Raw genomic sequence first — 16988 nt, forward strand, 5'->3', positions numbered from 1 at the left:
AGCCCCATGGTGTCAATAAAGGATGTTTCCAGCCTGCTCTGGTGTGCGGTGACTTGGTTTGGGGACAGGGGACAGAGACCGGGACCCTGTAGGTCCCTGTCCCTGCAAAGAGCAGTGCCTGGAGGACGGAGGCGAACAACCACCTCTGGGGCTTGTCTGCCCACATGGTTGGCATCACTCAAACTCCTCCACGGCTCCACCTGGTCCCATCGTGGAGCTCTGCGGGTTGGGGAGGTGACAGCGCTGAGCAGCAGGAGCCAGCGCAGGGCAGGGGTGAGCTGGGTGCTCCTGCCAGAGCCCGGGGGCTGGGGGGTTGGTCAGCCCGTGGGTTGCCCAAGGCTGTGGCGAGAGCCCATCCCCAGAGGACAGGGGCTGAGGCTCGTGGCACGGGCACGGTGGCATGGTGCTGTAGCTCTCTGGCATGCCCACTCTGGCTGTGGGGGCCAAGCAACAGAGGATGGTGCCGCAGGGCGATGGGGTCCGTCGTGTGAGCCGCTCTCAGGAGACACGTGAGGGGGACGTGGCTGGGGCCCATCAAGGAGCAGGACTGGGGACAGGCGGGTGCTGAGGTGTGGACGAGTCCTGGCCTGGCTTCCCCGTCACTCGCCTGGACGTTGTGGGGCTGATGCCAGATGGACATGCTGCCCTGTGCTGGCAGCCAGGCCAGAGCCTGGGCTGCCCAGGGACACAGGGAGCCTCTGGCTCCATCGGAAAAAGCATCTCCCGGGCTGAGGGAGATGTGGGACCAGGGGAACCCCAGCTCTGTAGGTCAGTGTTGACGTCAGGGTGAGCTGCTATAGGTGGCGAGGGGAAACTGAGGCACACTGAGGTTTACTTTGAGGAGCCCTGGCTGCGTCCTGGGTGACGTTGCCCATCTGCTTTGGGACAGCTGAGACACGCCAACACTGGTGGCTGACAGCTAATGAAGTCAGAGCTGTACCCAGCGCCGAGCCCAGCACCTGCCCTCTGCTCTGGGGTCTGGATGCCTTCACCTCAACAGCACCGTCCCCTCCCTCCGTCTGCTCCTGCGCCTCCTGAGGCTCCCAAGGTACTGGGACCACGGGCCGTGTGCGCACGAGGCTCTGCACCCTGGCTGAGCTGGTGTGGCCTCTGCTGGGACGGGTAAGCTCCAGGGCACCTCATGCTGGTACAGCATCCCAGGGATGAGCACGATGCAGCCTGGCTGTTGTCCTACAAGGATGTGAGGAGCTGGCACGGCTCTTCCTTTGTCCCTGGGGGTCGTGTTTGCAAGGACACCTGGGTCAGGGGCAACTTCCCACTCTGAGCCACTGTTTTTTCTGAAGCTGGACCCTTCCTCCCCGAAACACCAGGCAGAGAGGGGCAGTGACCGTGCTGTGGTGTTGCTGGCCCAATTGTCCTATTCCCACCCTCGTGCCAGCCATGTCGCAAGCCAGATGTGTCCCCCAACTCAGCTAGAAATCCACTCAAGCAAGACCCCCCAGATGCTTGTTTGGGGCAAATCAGCCCCTGTGCAGCCCCAGACCCCAAGAGAGGGTACAGAGGCACTGCGCCATCACTGCAGTATGTCCCCACCGTAGTGTCACCCTTCATATCTAGAGTCCCCAGTGAGCACCCCCCTGCCTTGGAAAGTGGCACACGCAGTCCCGTACCTCACTAAAGGGACCAAGAAACCATCTTCATCCACCTTGTAACTGATGAAGCCCATCCTTGACATGTCCCTGGCAGAATAGTTCATTGAATCCCAGAATGGTTTGGGGTGGAAGGGACCTTAAAGTCCATCCCGTCCCACCCTCTGCCATGGGCAGGGACACCTCCCACTAGCCCAGGTTGCCCAAAGCCTCATCCAGCCTGGCCTTGAACCCCTCCAGGGATGGGGCATCCACAGCTTCTCTGGGCACCCTGGGCCACTGCCTCACCCCCCACACAGGAAAACATTTCTTCCTCACATCTCATCTCCATCTCCCCTCTTTCAGCTTAAACCCATTCCCCCTCCCCCTGTCCCTGCACCCCCTGATCCAGAGCCCCCCCATCTCTCCTGTAGCCCCCTTTCAGCACTGGAAGCTGCTGGAAGGTCTCCCCGATGCCAAAGCTTCATTGGCAACCAGCCCACTCCCCTTCCTCAGGAGCGGATGGGTGTGTTTGTGCCTGGGTGCGTGTGTGCAAGGGGAGCATGTGTCCCGCCCCAGGGCAGTGAAGCAAGTGCAGTGGATGCAGCGGGATGCAGCGGCTGCCCCCCGCCATCCCTGCTGATCGCCTGCACCCTGGGGGAAAGCTGCCACGGCCCCTGTACGGAGGCGAGTTCTCCAACACTGAGGCTGCAGCTGGAGCTCAGCAACAGCCATTTCCCTTCTATTAAGTTAACAAATAAATGCCCTGCTGGAGAGCAGGCAAGCTCTATTGATTCACCACCTCCCCCGGGACCCATCACTTTGCTGCATTTTAATATATATTAGGCAAGGAAGAGCCCTGCGTTGCCCAGTTCAGCTGGGCTGGGGGCCCTCTGGAGCAAGATCCCAGCAGAGGGGGCCGGGAGAGACGCGGCTGTGCCAGCGCCGAGTGCTGGGACCCTGGGGTCTGCAAAGTGCAACTCCTGGGCAGACCCCTTCCCAAAGAGGAATAACCTCAGCTGCTACTTGACATGAGGCAGCAGCAGAGGGTGCGCAGGGAGCGCGGGGCAGCGCTGGCAGGGGCACGCAGCAGGCACTGTGCCCCTGCGCTCTCCTGGCTGCGGCAGTGCGGAGGGCTGTGGGCTGGATGAGACCCTCCTGCGGGCTGGGCTGCGTGGTGAGTGCCCAAGGGTGGTGTTTGGAGACAGCTGAAGTGACAGAAATGGCACCGCAGTGGCCAACTACCCCCTCAGTTAGACCCAGGGCTGCTCACAGACTTGGACGTGCTCTCGCACCTCTGCACCATCCTGCTTCTCACCCAGCTGGGAGAATGACCCTGCCTGCTGCCCCAGCCCATGGCAGATCTGCCCAAGCCACTTCTCCTCCTCCCCACAGGACAGACTTGGCTGCAAGCAGTAGGAAGAGGCGCCAGCAGAGACGTAAGGACACTGGGTCCAGCCGCTGGGATGCCAGGAAACCTCCAGAACTTGGCACCCTCAACGTGGCTGCTTGAGGAGTGAGCAGTTGGGCACCAGGGACAGACCTCCCTCAGCACGGGGACTGGAGGCTGCTGCACGAACCACTGCCAGCTCCGGTTAAATGTGCTCTCGCGTTTGCAGCCCCCTCCCCAGGCTGGGCTAGGCAGGGAGCAGCTGTGGGCACAGGCTGTGCAGGCAGGGTGGCAGAGGAAGGAAGGGACAGGGGGACCCACGGAGTCACACAGCAGGAACACTTTAATGACCTTCCCGGCTCTTGCAAGACCCTGCTGGCACAGCAAGGTCCTGTCCTGCAGCAGCATCCGGGAGACTTGGCCCAAAAATCCTCCTGCAGCTGGACAGAGCCCCCCAGGACCCCAGGCAGAGAGGGGGAGCAGCGAGGCATTGCTCCAGTAACCCCTGCAAGCTCCTGAAGGAACCATGCCCGCTGTGCTGCGCTGGCAGGCAGCTCACAGGCAAGTGGCAGCGATGGTTTTCTGGGAGGGGGCTGCACTGAGCCCTGGGGAGCTGGCTGGTTATGCAGCCGAGGTATCCTGGCGGGCAGGGCCAGTTTTTGTGCCCTGCAGTGTTTCTCTTCCCTTTAGCAGCTCCATGGCTGCTTTCTCCACTTCATCCATCTCCAGCTGGCTGCTGGCCGCCATCTCGTCCCTGGTCACTGCTACGAAGGATGGGTCACGGGCCAGAGCCGCAAGGCCCCCGGAGATCAGAGCCTGCAGCAGAGGATGGGGTCTGTAGAAGTGTCCCTGGCTGCAGGCAGCCCACCCTCACCTCCTCTTCCCCGCTGCCCTCTGCACTGGCACATACCTGCTGCTCAGCCTAGTAGCTAAGCTTTGCCCTCCAACCCCACAACTTGCCATGAACATGGCACCCCTCCAGCACCTTTCGCTCCCTGGCAGCCCTGCCTTTCTCTCTGCCAGGCTGGGCCCCTGCCTTACCTCCTGGATTAGGAAGGTGATGGCTAGGGTGGAGGATGTGCTTGGGTCACCGCTTTCACCCTGCTGGTACCCGGAGCTGGACACCGTTCCCGTCACAGTGCCATCGCCTCCAGGCAGCTGGGGGAGAGGAGCAAAAAGCTGCAGCCTGGGCTTGGGCAATGCCCATGGCAGATCTCTCCCATGTTAATGTGGGGGGCACAGGTCCTGTCCCCCAGCCTGGACACACACTCCCATCCTGCCGGAGCTCCTGGGTGCAGGGCACCACCCGCAGCGGGACCAGCATGGCCATGTGGGCAGAGCTGGGAACAGCCCTTGTCTCCCGGCACTTGCCAGGCACTGTGGGCAGCCACGGGCAGCCAGGGGAGTGCGGGAGCAAACCTGATGCACCTCTTTTTTCTGGCTCTGGAGGCAGCTGTGGAGCCAGAGAGATGCTGCTTTGAGCTGTCACATCTTGTATGAGCAGGCCATGCCCGCTGCAGCAGTGGAGGGGAGCCCCAGCCCCTTCCCCAAGCTGATGAGAAAGGAAAGCTCCAGCAAAGCTTAATTGGAGGGGAGCTCTAGAGACCGGGTCCTCCCCAGCACGGCTGTGACAGCCTTTCCCAGTAGGGGAGGGAGGTTCACCCATGTCCCCCACATTGCTGCCTCTGGACAAACATCACCCCCTTTACCTCCAGGGGGAGAAGGTGCGGTCCCGACAATGGGTGACCCTCAGAGGTGGCTGCTTGCCTCCTGCTCATCCTCCATCGCAGCCTCTCCACGGGTAAGGGGTGGTTGAACTCTGGGAGAGGGAAAAATGGGGACATCAGATAGGTGTAAGTGCAAGGACACCACTGCCACCCAGAGCTGGGAACAGGTTAACTAGACTGGGGAACCAGAGAGCTTAGGAGTTCAGGACCAACCGAAGTCCCAGTGTTTGCTCACTGCCCCATACAGGCTCCTCACTCATGGTCAGGAAGGGGAAGTCCCTGTTCGTGGAAACGAACAGTCTTGTGGCCCTGCTGCCTGGGGGTGGCCAGTCCTCCCCCAGCCCAAAGCACTGGCTCTGTGCTCCATCACCGCAGAGGGTGGGAAGGTGGGGAGGGTCTCCTGGAGCTCCCCAGACAGGTCCTGCTGTGCTCGGGGCTCTCAGCTCAACACCTAGTTGTCGGGGTCTGCGTCTCCTCCTGCCTGCCAACATCAGCCCCTTCCTCCTACCCCGGCCTTGGGCTGGTCCAGATCCCCCAGAAGATGAACGATGCTGAGACTCACTCCGCACTGGACACCGGGGTGCTGCTGGCACTGTCCTCCTCAGCACCTCGTCCTCGTACTCCATCCTGGCAAGGGCAGGCAGGTGGGTCAGCCTGAGCTGGGACCACGTGCCAACACCAGTTCCACCCAGGGGTGCAGCCCTCCCCACCTTCTCCACCCTGGGGAACACAGCTGGAGAGCAGACCAGGAGGGGCACCTGGGATGGATGAACAGGATGGAGACCCCAAGAAGTAGGATTAAGTACATCCTCTTACATCGGTAACCCTTGTCCCTTGTAACTGTGCCCAGGCAGGTGCTGGTGGCCCCTACCTGGGCCTTGGCACTCAGAGATCGGCAGGGACGGGGGAAGGGTTGTTCCTGTGAGCCCTGGAGCCCTGCTTTCCACCTTGACCCTCTCGGTACCAAGATGAAGAAGTGATGGGAAAGACCAGAAGGGAGTCACACACACTGATGTGCGGGGCTGCACCAGCCCTGGAGCTACCCTGCATGTTCTGGGGACACCTCTGGGAGCCCCAGCCTGCAGCCCAGGGACCAGCGAGGGGTGTCTGCCCTCCCTGTCCCCTTGCCTGGACCCTGCCTCACATCCCAAGGGATGAATTTCTGCACAAAGCTCCTGTGTCCATGGAGCCACTTCCATGGCCAGCGTTTGATTCCTCCCCCAGTCTGCAGGGACCGCAGTGCTGCAACGCAGCCACTTCACCAGCCCTTATCCGTTCATGGAGAGCGCCTGGGCAAGACCAACGTGAGCCAGCCACCAGCACAGCCCCGCCGGGAGCCGTGGGGCACAGCTGAGCTCTGCCCCTGCGCGCCTGCCCACGTCAGGCTCAGCAGCCCTTACCCCTGCAGCCGGGCACTGCTGTTGGCGTTGTTGACGTTGGTGTTGCCTTCCTGGGGGAAGTCATCGAGGAAGACAGGGGAGTCGAGGTCCTCGTTGCCCACCTCCGTGAACTGCAGGGGCCTCTGGCTGACCACGTGCGGCTGCAGGGGGCTGCTGGGCTCCATGAAGCTGTCGACCTGGCCAAACAAGCCGCCTGTCCTCTGCAACCAACAGGAAGGGCGTCAGAGGAGGCCTGGAGCTCTGGGCTGCTCTGGGGCCATTCGGAGACGTGGGGGTGCCCATGGGAACAGCAGTCTCTCTGCTCGTCTCTCTGCTTAGGCCTCGCAGACCACACGGTGCTGAAAGCCTCACTGCCCAGGTGGGGAAACTGAGGCACTGAGGTGTGATGGCCACACAGCAGCACTGGGATGAGAGTCAGCCCTGTGCATGACAAGTCCTGCCGCCTCTGTGGGACAGCCTGAGCTGGTGGAACCTCTGGACACAGCAGAAGCTGCAAACCCTGCAACACCAAAGCTGCTCAGGCTGTCTCAAAGACCCCCAGGGAGTGGGAAGTGAATCTGTTCCTGCTCTGGTGATGATGACACCTGAGCTGTCCTGCCCTAGCCTGGCAGAAGGTGTGAACGGGGCCTCCAAACCTGTGGGTAAACATTCAGCACACTCCTGCCAGGCCCATGAGCCCATTTTACAGAGGGGAAACTGAGGCAGAGAGCAGGTTGCCCAGGATGACTCAACCAGGATATTTTGATGCTCAGGGAGAGGAAAGAAGCACTGATCCATCCTTGTGGTCCACACTGTTTTTCACTGTCAGGCTCACCTCTGTGGATTGTCCTCCAGCTGCAGGTAGCCATGCTAACCCACCACCACCACACTGAAATGGGGGCTGGGTGGGACCACCTGGGGTGCCCCGGGGGCTGCCCTCACCCTGTATATCCCTTCCTCCATGGCGGCCTCCACCATTGCTCTTTCCAGCTCCTCTTCAGCAGTCAGGTCCCCAGAGATGGCCCGATGGATTTCAGGAGCAGCTTCTTCTTCAATGCTCCTCAGCCCAGCCTGGTGGGGACAAGAAGGCATGGCTGGATGCAGCCTGGCCCCACCACCCCATCTCATTTTGGGCTTTGTCGAGGGAAACGTGATTAAGCATGCTCACCTGGTGAGCCACGCTGCCCTGCCAGCTCTCCTCCCGGGGCCAGGCCATGGGCCACCCTGCAGCCGGCTAGTTCTGTGCTTGGTGAAACAGGTTCTGGGCTCATGCTGGCCCACCAAGGGGTATGCTAAGGGCAGCCTGACGAAGGGTCAGGCTGGTGATGCCCAAGGGGTAGCTGTGCCTTTGTCCCTGGTCTGGAGGTATCTGCCCTGGGCCCTGGCTCTCTTCCTTGCCTTGCACCTTTAGGGCCTGTTTTTTTATCTCTACAAGTGATTTCACCCCTATAACGTCAGGAGAGATTGGGGATGTCCCAGGTGCTCTGGCCAGGCACAGAAGTCCTCTCCCATCCCACCCTGACAGCATCCTTCAGGGCTGCCGTGCAGGCTCCTCTGGCTGCAGGGTCCTGTGTGAGATCAGCCACATCCACCCCTTTCTGCGTGATGCTGCCCTAGGCAATGAGACGGCCCAGAGAGCACCAGGCACACGGAATCGTCCACAACACGGCTAAGGCGAGGAAAAGGAGAAGGCTTTGGGAATGGAGAAGAGTAGGTGGATAAGGGCCTGGATGAGCAGCATTCGGCCCAGAACCTGGTCTGTGGTGGGTGTTTCCAGGTCTTAGAACTGGTTGGTGAGGCATCAGACCCGCTGAGCCCCCTTTGCAGCTGAGGTCAGGAGGGCAGAGTCAAAAATCTCCTTTGCTTCCAGAGTCACCTGCACCCTGGAGACTGAGGTCACGCTTGGTGGTGGAGTGTTCATGGCCACTGCAGCACTGGTTCACTTGGGGCCACCTCACTTCCAGAGCCTGAGGCACAGAGGTCCCCATGTGCCATTGCAGCTCTAAGTCACCCTAGACTTTCCTGAGCTAGAGGAAGCTTCTTCCCTGACCCGCAGAACTCCTCCCCACCCCCTGCCTGCCCCCAGGAAGGGTCACCCCTCCAACACCACCCATACGCTACCAACCTGGATCTCCACAGGGTTCTTCTTGGGCCGGTACCCATAATACTCCTCCTGGCGCTTCATGAATTTCCTGAAATGCTCTTGGATGAGGAAAGTGGCATAGAATTTGCCCACTGTCACCTCATCATCTGGAGGGGAGAAAACAAACCTGATGATATCGCCTATCACAAGTCCCCCAAGTTGCCAGAGCAGCTGAGACCCCACACAGGTGTTGCTCTGCCCTTCTGGGAAGTTCCACCAGGTGACATACCTCCAATAGGTGGGATGACCTGGTCCAAAAGCTTCATACTTGTTCGCTTCCATATTTTTTTTATAATGGCTCTGAGCTCCTCGTTGGCCTGCTCAAAGTTACCTGCAAGAAAAGCGAGCAGGACAGAGCAGTTCATTGACAGAGGAATGTGAACATGAGTGAAGACAAAGCATGTGAAAACCTGGCCAGACTCCTCCAGGGTGTGACAGCTCCTCTCCAGCCTCCCCACCCAGCAAAAATGAGCTTTGTGAGAATGAAGCTTTGATTTTAGCAAAAAGACTTTAACTACAGAGTGAGTCAGACCTAGCAAACAGGTACCACTGTCTCTGTTCTGGTGATCAACAAGGGATCTCGACCTCCCCTTTTTCTGGTGCTCTCACAGGCTTTACCATTCCTGCCCACCCGCAATCCCAGTCTACGCCCATGTGTGCTCCGAGATCTCCTGTGCTCCTCCCAGGGCTGCCTGCACTGTGCTGGAGGTGATGTTCCCCACGCCAGCCAGAGGGATGGCACCCATGCCATGCTCCTGGAAGACACCAGCCCCAGCAGCCCAGCACTGCCCAGCCTCATCTCCTGCCCGAGCCAGCTGCCCCAGCCCAGCCACAGCGCTCCTCGGGTGCTGCTGCCTAACCCACAGGCATGGAGACAAGCTGGTGTGGCACCTTCCCAAAGCAGGGCTTTGCAAAGCATGCTGCTGGCAAGGAAGGGGGTGAAAGCAACTCCTCCCCAGCACAGCTAAATTCAAAGAGGATCCATCCCCTTCCATTCCAGTCTGAGATTATAAATACATGGGGAGATGCAAAACTGGAGCAGCCGGTGCTCTGCTGGGGGCAGGGGGACATCAGACTACACCCAACAGCGCAGGAAGGGAGACTGGTGGCTATGAATCATGGCAGGGATGGGAACTGGGTCAGAACCACTCCTGAGCTGTTCAGGATGAAGTTCTGCAGCTGGGGTGGCATTGGGTCACTCTTCAAGGGATACAACACACATGCCTGCAACTAAAAATGTCCTCCAGGCTTGGCCCCAGCAGCTCCACACATGTGCCCATGGTCTCTGGTCCAATGAGATAACTAACGGCATGAAGCCAAGGGCTGGCCCGTAAGCAAGCGCCCTGAGGTCCCTGGACAGAGTAGGGGAACGGCGTGCAGCCAGAACCCTGCAGAACAAGGAGAGGGACCCCCCATCATGCTGCAGCGACAGGAGCATCGCTTACCTTCTGTTTTGATCTTGAGGGCTGTCCGCACCAGCGCAAAGAGGGTTGCGTTGAAGGTGACAGTGCCATCGCTGTTCAGGGGCATGTTCATGCACACCAGACGCTGCGGAGCAAACCAGCAGCCATCACCCCAGGTGGCAGAGCAGGCTGGCAGCTCCCTGCAAACACACAGCCTGTCCTGGCTGCAGCGCAGCCACGCCGGCGGGGAAGAGGCTCCACTTGGGGCACGGAGCTCTGCACCACCGCTTGGCAGCACGAGGGGCGGGGGCAGCGACATCAGGTGTGCTAACCAGCTAAACCAGACCAAGCTGCGGGGAGAGCCAGGTCAGATCTGTGGAAATAACCCAACCCATGGGGCACTGGTGCCATGGGAGAAAAATAATAGAATCACAAAATCATTTAGGTTGGAAAAGACCTTTAAGATCATTGAGTCCAACTGTAAACCTGACACTGCCAAGTCCACCCTGAACCATGTCCCTAAGGGCCACATCTACACCCCTCAATCACTTTTCCCGGGCAGCCTGTTCCAATGCTTGATAACCCTCTCAGTGAAGTAATATTTCTTAATATCCAATCATCTAACCTCCCCTGACACAACTTGAGGCCGTTTCCTCTCATCCTATCGATTGCTACTTGGGAAAAAAGACCAACACCCACCTCACTACAGCCTCCTTTCAGGTAGTTGTAGAGAGTGATAAGATCTCCCCTGAGCCTCCTTTTCTCCAGGCTAAGCAACCAGCCAGTGAGAGAGACCCAGCATTGCTCTCAAGGGGACGGGAGGAGATGGCAGTCATCCTGCATTGTGTTCCACCCTCCAAAAAATGCCCCAGGCTGCTGTGAGGGATCTGGGAGTCAAACCTCCTACTGAGTTTGTCCAAGACCCACAAAGGTTTACACCAGTGCCTGAGACCCTGTCCATGGGGTTTACACCAGAGCCTCATGCAGGCTTTGCACAGATTTGTGCAGAATGAGCCAGGAAAACTGTACTCACGCCTACAGAGATGGTGTTTCCAGCTCCCTCAGTGCTATCAGCCCTTCGAAACAAACCTCTCCAGCCCAGCTGATGTGGCCAGGCACTCAGGCCCAGCATTGCCCTCCTGCACCAGATGCAGATGTGGGGCACCCCAGTTTGGCTTGGGAGACCCTCGGCACTGAGGGCTCCAGGTCGGGCAGAGATCAGCCCACCTGGGCCACCCCCCTCTCTCTGGGGTGAGCACAGGCAAGTCCAAATCCTCAGAACCCTGAAACACACCAGCTCCATGCAGGTTAACAGCATCTCTCCTTGCCCCCTGAATACTCCTCTCCAGGAAACACCGGAGCTCAGAGCACACATATAAAACACGGGGAAGCTGGCTGGACTGTCACCCTCAGCCTCCTTGGGGAGGATGCAGAGACAGCTTGGGGAAGGTGCTCCTGCACCCACACACCCTGCCACCCCCTCGGCTCTCACCTTACAAGCCACACGGTGGGGGCAGAACTTCCCAAAGCCCAGAGGAGGCTGGATACGTCTCAGCAGAGTCACTACATCCAAGTGTTTGATCCTGCCCCTGCAGAGGCAACAAACCGCATCAGCAGTGTGGTGGCAGCCACAGGGGACAGTGGTTCGGGCAGGGGCTGGGGGGATTCACCCCTGTAGCCTGCCCTGTGCTCCTGTGGTGGCCAAATCCCTGCATGTCCCTAAGCTCCTCTTGGGGAAGGCAGCTGCTCCCCATGGCCCTGGACAGCAGATAAGGGTGCACAGTGGCATGGGAAGAGCTGGCAGCATCACCAGGGCTGGATGAAGAGGCTACCGGGAATCTCATGTCCCCAAACATCCTGATGGCTTGTATCAGCCCTGGAACGTGCTGGCAAGCCCACATCCACCTCCCAGATACTGGGATCTAACTCTTAGACAGTGCCACAGCTCTCACTGCTGGGTGTGTCTCAGGGCAGCCCACCCCATGCCACCCACGCCCCGTGACTCACTTGGCCTCGGGGTCGTACTCAGCCCAGATGCGTTTGAACTCATCCAGGTGATGGGGCCCAAGGATGGACCAGTCACGTGTGAGGTAGTCAAAGTTGTCCATGATGACAGCCACAAAGAGGTTAATGATCTGAGGGCAGAGGAGCAGGTGTGAAGGACTTCAGCGCAGTCCCTGGGCAGAGGGACAGTGGCAGACGGACAGTGCATAGAGCAGGGCAGCGCTGCCGCGGAGATGCCAGCAGATGTGTTTGGAAGAAGGGGCTTGGGTTCCCAAGGGATGCTGTGGGTCACCCCGTGCAGGGACAGGCCTCCCACCCAAGGAGACCTGTGAAAAGCTGCAGCAGGCACAGGGCAGGTCTTCCCACCCTACCCTTGCAAGAGCCAGCACAGACACATCCGAATGGCACTTGGGGGCTGGGGGAAGGATGTAAGGGGGGATCCTGGGTCCCACGGGAGTGCAGTGCCAGGTTCACAGCACGGCTGGGTAGATGGGCTGGGGAATGATGCCCCAGGAGGAGGGTGCTGTGGGCTCAGCCCCACAAGATGCAAGGCTAACTCAACACCAGGGCCAGGACGGGAGAGCCACAGGGAGCCGGCATACCAGGAAGGCGCAGAGCATGTAGAAGCTGATGAAATAGAAGTAGGCAAAGCCTGTGCCGCAGGTGTACTCCTCGCCCTCAGCAAAGTCTGACTCGGGGTCGCACAGCTTGCCGTAGCTACAGTCCAGCAGGATCTCCTGCCAGGCCTCGCCGGTCGCACACCTGGGGAGAGGGGATGTCTGCTGCTCCCTGCCTGTCCTGGACAGAGCCGGGCACGCAGGGAGGGCTGTGGCCAACCCAGTCCACACGGGAACGGGGAGCTGCTGGGAAAGGAGCAGTCTGAATCCCGGGCTTGCTGTGCTGCTGTGGGGAGTCTGCTCTTGAAAGCTCCACAGTAAAGAGTTGGGAGTCAAGGAAAGCTGTGGGCTTGAGCTCTTGCTTCCCCTTGAGTTTCCTCACAATTCACAAATTAAAATCCAATCTGGGAAGGAAATGTTCAGAATAGAAACCCCAAAGTGCCCCTCTCTCCTGCAGCTCAGCCACACCCAGCAAACAGCCAGCCACTCCTGAAATGCTTCCACCGCTGCAAGAAATCTTTCTGGAGGGTAAAAAAGAAATCAGCTACAGAAATGCTGGTGTCTGTCTCTCCAAGCTGGTGGGCTCCCATGTGGCCTCTGAGCCCAGCTCCCTTCTGGAGCTGCCCACTCACCACGACAAGACTGACCTGAAGAGGAGCAGCACAGCTTGTGGAAAGGTTTGGAAGTTGTTGTTTCGGTTGATCTGGGTCCCGTCCACCATGGCGATCTTCCCAAACATCTGTAAACCACATTGTCAGGTCCCCAGCACCCTTTTTCAGGCACCGACCACCCTCCAGACCACCCCTGACCCTGAGCTCCTCTTCCTCTTGTTTACCTGTCTTTGGGTGTCCCCAAAAGAGCCAGACCAAGGTGTGAATGCTCTGCAGCTCACGAGCTCCTTGGACATTCCTGCCTATGGTGAAAATGTGCCTGCCTAGGCTGCACCTCATGTGGACCAAGGAGACAAGGTCTTACGAACCAGGCACAAGCACTGGTGACTGTATGTCTAGGTTGTGCCCTTAACTCCAAAAGTGCTTTTTGCTACGTGCCTCAGTTGCCCTAGCTGCAGGCTGGGGATGGGAGGAGGCTGCTGGGGCTGTAAGCATCCTTCAGAGATCAGGGTAAAACAGTCCCATCATGTGCGAAGTCCCAAGGAGTGCCTGGCAGAGGACCTAGTCTCTCTCCATCCCATCTCCCCAGATGCTATCAGGCTTGTTCAAGACCAGATCCCACCCTGGTGCCTCTCACCTGCATCCCGATCACAGCATAGATGAAAAAAAGCATCACAATCAGCAGAGCAACATAGGGCAGAGCCTGTGACAAAAGGACCATGGCTCATGTGAGACACCAGCCCAGCATCAAGACAATCCAGGGAGAGGAGGTTGAGTCTGGAGCTGGCATGGGGCCAGCATCCAGGCCTCCATGTGGAGAGGGGACAGCTTATTTTCTGCCTGCTCCTCCAACCACCCTCCCACTAGCTCCACTCTCCAGTTCTCAGGCATGGGAGGCTTACGCCAACCCCCAAGGGAGCACTGGGTCTCTGCAGCTGGGACGAAGGCCGAGCACAACCCAGGGATGCTCAGGGCTGAGGGAGCTGCAGGGGCTGTGGGCTGAGATGCTGCAGCATGCCCTTGAGCTGCCCACTTGGTGCAAAGCCCAGCCTTGCTGGGCCCAGGGCTGATGTGCCTGCGCAGTCCCTGCCTGCTCAGCCCAGCTGTGTCTCAGGTTCTGACACATGGGGGGTGTCAGCCAGGGAGACCCCTGACATCTTCCCACCCACACAGGCAATGGTCTCCTGCACAGGTCCAGCCTGAGGCCAGCAGCCTGCCAGCACTGGAGCTTTCCCCCTCTGCCTGGTTGAGGACAGACTGCTCGCCTGAGGACCAGAGGTTACTGCCAGCCCAGGGCATGTGCTTGTCTGGGAGAGGAGCACTGCTCCTTGTGTACCTGGAAGGATTTGATGAAGGCCCACAGGGGGGTCCGGCCCCCCCCCCCCCGGCTCAGCAGCTCCCCCAGCCGCATCACCCGGAACAGTCGGAAGAAAGTGATGGACACACGGGAGTTGTCATCAGAGTCCTGCAGTCAGAGCACAACACTTGGAGGGCAGCGGGTGCTGGTGCCTCCAGGCAGACAAGGGGGGCTCCATGGCTTGGCGGTGGGAGGGTAACAAGATTTCTCCCCCTCCCGGGCCCCAGCCACAGCCCCCACAGCCCTGGCGGTGGGAGGGTAACAAGATTTCTCCCCCCCCAGCCCCCCAGCCACAGCCCCCACAGCCCTTGCCTGCTCAGAGGACCAGACTGCAAAGGGGATGTACTGGCACTTTGCCTCCAGCCTTCCCCATGCGTTCATCTCCCCAACCCCACTGTCTCACATCTCCACCCTGGTTATGGGTATGAGAGCAATCCCGTTAGCTAGGGGGATGGAACGCTGCAGGGAGAAAGGCATGCTGTAACGCAGGCTGGGTGAGCTGTGCTCTTCAGGGTCAGACAGGGCTGCCCAAGGACGGGCTCAGGTCCCTCCAGACTCTTGCCCAGCAGGTACCATATGGGATGCTCCCACCTCAGGGTCCATTTGTAAGGTGAGCTGTAGGCCAAGCACCAGGCACACAAAGGGTTAATGATGGCTGTTTAAGCACAGAAAGGTTGGTTCCAGAATGTCCCAGCAGGGCTTTCATGAACCAAAGGAGGGCCTGAAGGCAGGGTGGCTCTGGGGGTGCTTCCCGGTGCCACCCCCACCTGCAGTGATGCCCACACTCTCTTCAGGTGGCCGCAGTCCCTCCCTTGGAGGGACAAACACCCATGTCCCAGGGCTGGGGACTCCTGGGCTCAAGGGAAAATGGGCAAGCAGGAGGGGAGCCAGCAGGCACAGCTCCTGGGCTCAAAGGGACAGGTTTCCTCCGGGACCACCTGGGACACTGGCAGCTGGAGGGGCTGGGGGCCCCTTGGTTGCTGCATCACGGCACAGCCGCAGCCCCAGCCTCTACCACCAGGAACCATGAGCAAATCCTCCTGGTGTCCACCACGTTGTCCATCCTGACTCCATCACCACTTGGGATGCCTCTCCCACTGTCCCCTCGTCCTGCCAGACCCCTACTGCTGCCCTGTCACTCTCACCATCCAGCTCACCCACTCCCAGCTATGTAAGGGCAGCAAAACTCAGTTGAAAACACCCCTCCCAGCAGCTCCAGCTTCCCCAGTCTGGCATTTCTGAGTTCCCAGGGCTGCACTAAAAAACATCGTCTCCTCTCCCCACTCCTCTTTCTTTTGCCTTTTGCTCTCCTACTGCCTAGCACCTGCCCAGCAAGCACCGTCATCAGGAACATCTCATCAGCTCCCGTGCACCATGTCCCCTCACCAGGACCCGGACAGTGCCCAGCACAGGCCAGTTTGCCCTCCACAGTTCCCAGCACCAAGGCCCTGGGAGCTCTTGGAAGAGATTTCAGTGCATGGGACCCTGCAGCCAGCCTTTCCCCATTCGTGGTCAGACATTGGAACAGGCTGCCCAGGGAGGTGGTTGAGTCGCCATCCCTGGAGGTGTTCAAGAAGTGTGTAGATGTGGTGCTTAGGGACATGGTTTAGTGAGTTAGGTGGTGTTGGGTTGGACTTGATGATCCTTGATGTCTTTTCCAACCTTAATGATTCTATGATTCTATGATTTTCAGCGCTCCTATGGACCAGCCCAAGGCACCCCACACCCACTGTACCCCATGGTGGGCTCAGCCACCAGCCAGCCCACAAGGGCAGCAGCCACGGGACACAGCCAGCTCCCTGCAGGAAGGCACAGTGCAAGCGTCGCTCCTCTTTACTATTTCTCCATCTAATAGCATTAAGAGGCTGCATTCGCACAGGCAAATCCCTTCAGGCCTTACACAGACCTGGTGACAGTCAGAGGAACTGAGGCCAACCGTCCTGCCCTCAGCAGCCAGGGACACCTCTGCGAGATGCTCTGTCCGGGTGGGATACCGCAGTGCTGGGGGTGGGATGGTGGAGGGCACGGCTGGGCCAGTGGACGGACCCAGGAGGGCTGCGGAACAGCCCCGCACACCTCAGGGTGCAAAGGGCTGTCTGGGGTGGGGGGGGTGTCTTGCCCTAAGTCCCTTTCAGCAAGGGGAGAGCTACAGCCTGGAGAGAGCAGCTGGGTCTGGTGTGTCCGAACGACATGCAGGACTCATGCAAACGCTGGCCGGCGGCACGCTGGCATGGCCATGGGCAGCAAAGGGGACAGGGGCGCACCACAAGCACATGCAGCTGATATTTACAATGCTATCACAGCCCCCGCCGAGGCAGTACAATCCGCCACTGGATGCAAGAACAGTCTGTCAAGAGAACAAGAGAGTCAGCAGGAGAAGTGAGGCAGGAATGAGAGGGAGGGAGGGCTTGGCGGTTGCAGAAGAAAAAGACACAGGCAGAGAAGAAAAAGTGAGACAGAAACTGGGGACAAGAGGAGCAGCACAGGGGAAGGACAGGCAGAGACTCGCCATCACTTGGGCTCATGGACAAGGCGATGTGACTTTTGAGGGGCAGTGGCAGCAGATGGCCAGGGAAGCACGCTGCTCGTGAGGGACTGACCCACTTCTGTGCCCCACTGCATCTCACCTGCTGGGACATACACATCTGGGGCAGGGGGGTATGAGCCAGGAAACCCGGGCCAAAGCTCAGGACTGTGTCATGACACCCGCGGGCGGGTCAGGCCCAGGGCTGTGGCAGGTGGGGTCTGGGAGCAAAGGTGACCAGCTC

At 59.4% G+C, this 16988-nt stretch overlaps 1 protein-coding gene across 1 annotated transcript in view; it reads right to left on the bottom strand.

Moving 5' to 3' along the window:
- Positions 1–3534: 3534 nt before the first annotated feature.
- CACNA1S (calcium channel, voltage-dependent, L type, alpha 1S subunit) overlaps positions 3535–16988 on the bottom strand; it is a 44293-nt gene continuing 30839 nt past the window's right edge. Inside the window, 16 exon segments of the mRNA XM_010078633.1 lie at positions 3535–3795; positions 4021–4137; positions 4689–4798; positions 5269–5333; positions 6107–6306; positions 7028–7156; positions 8211–8335; positions 8458–8559; positions 9674–9776; positions 11124–11220; positions 11639–11766; positions 12238–12397; positions 12900–12991; positions 13501–13566; positions 14200–14328; positions 16511–16567. Coding sequence (XP_010076935.1) covers positions 3535–3795; positions 4021–4137; positions 4689–4798; positions 5269–5333; positions 6107–6306; positions 7028–7156; positions 8211–8335; positions 8458–8559; positions 9674–9776; positions 11124–11220; positions 11639–11766; positions 12238–12397; positions 12900–12991; positions 13501–13566; positions 14200–14328; positions 16511–16567 — 1941 coding nt within the window.

The sequence above is a fragment of the Pterocles gutturalis genome, unplaced genomic scaffold (assembly GCF_000699245.1).
Source record: "Pterocles gutturalis isolate BGI_N339 unplaced genomic scaffold, ASM69924v1 scaffold9693, whole genome shotgun sequence".
Classification (NCBI taxonomy): domain Eukaryota; kingdom Metazoa; phylum Chordata; class Aves; order Pterocliformes; family Pteroclidae; genus Pterocles; species Pterocles gutturalis.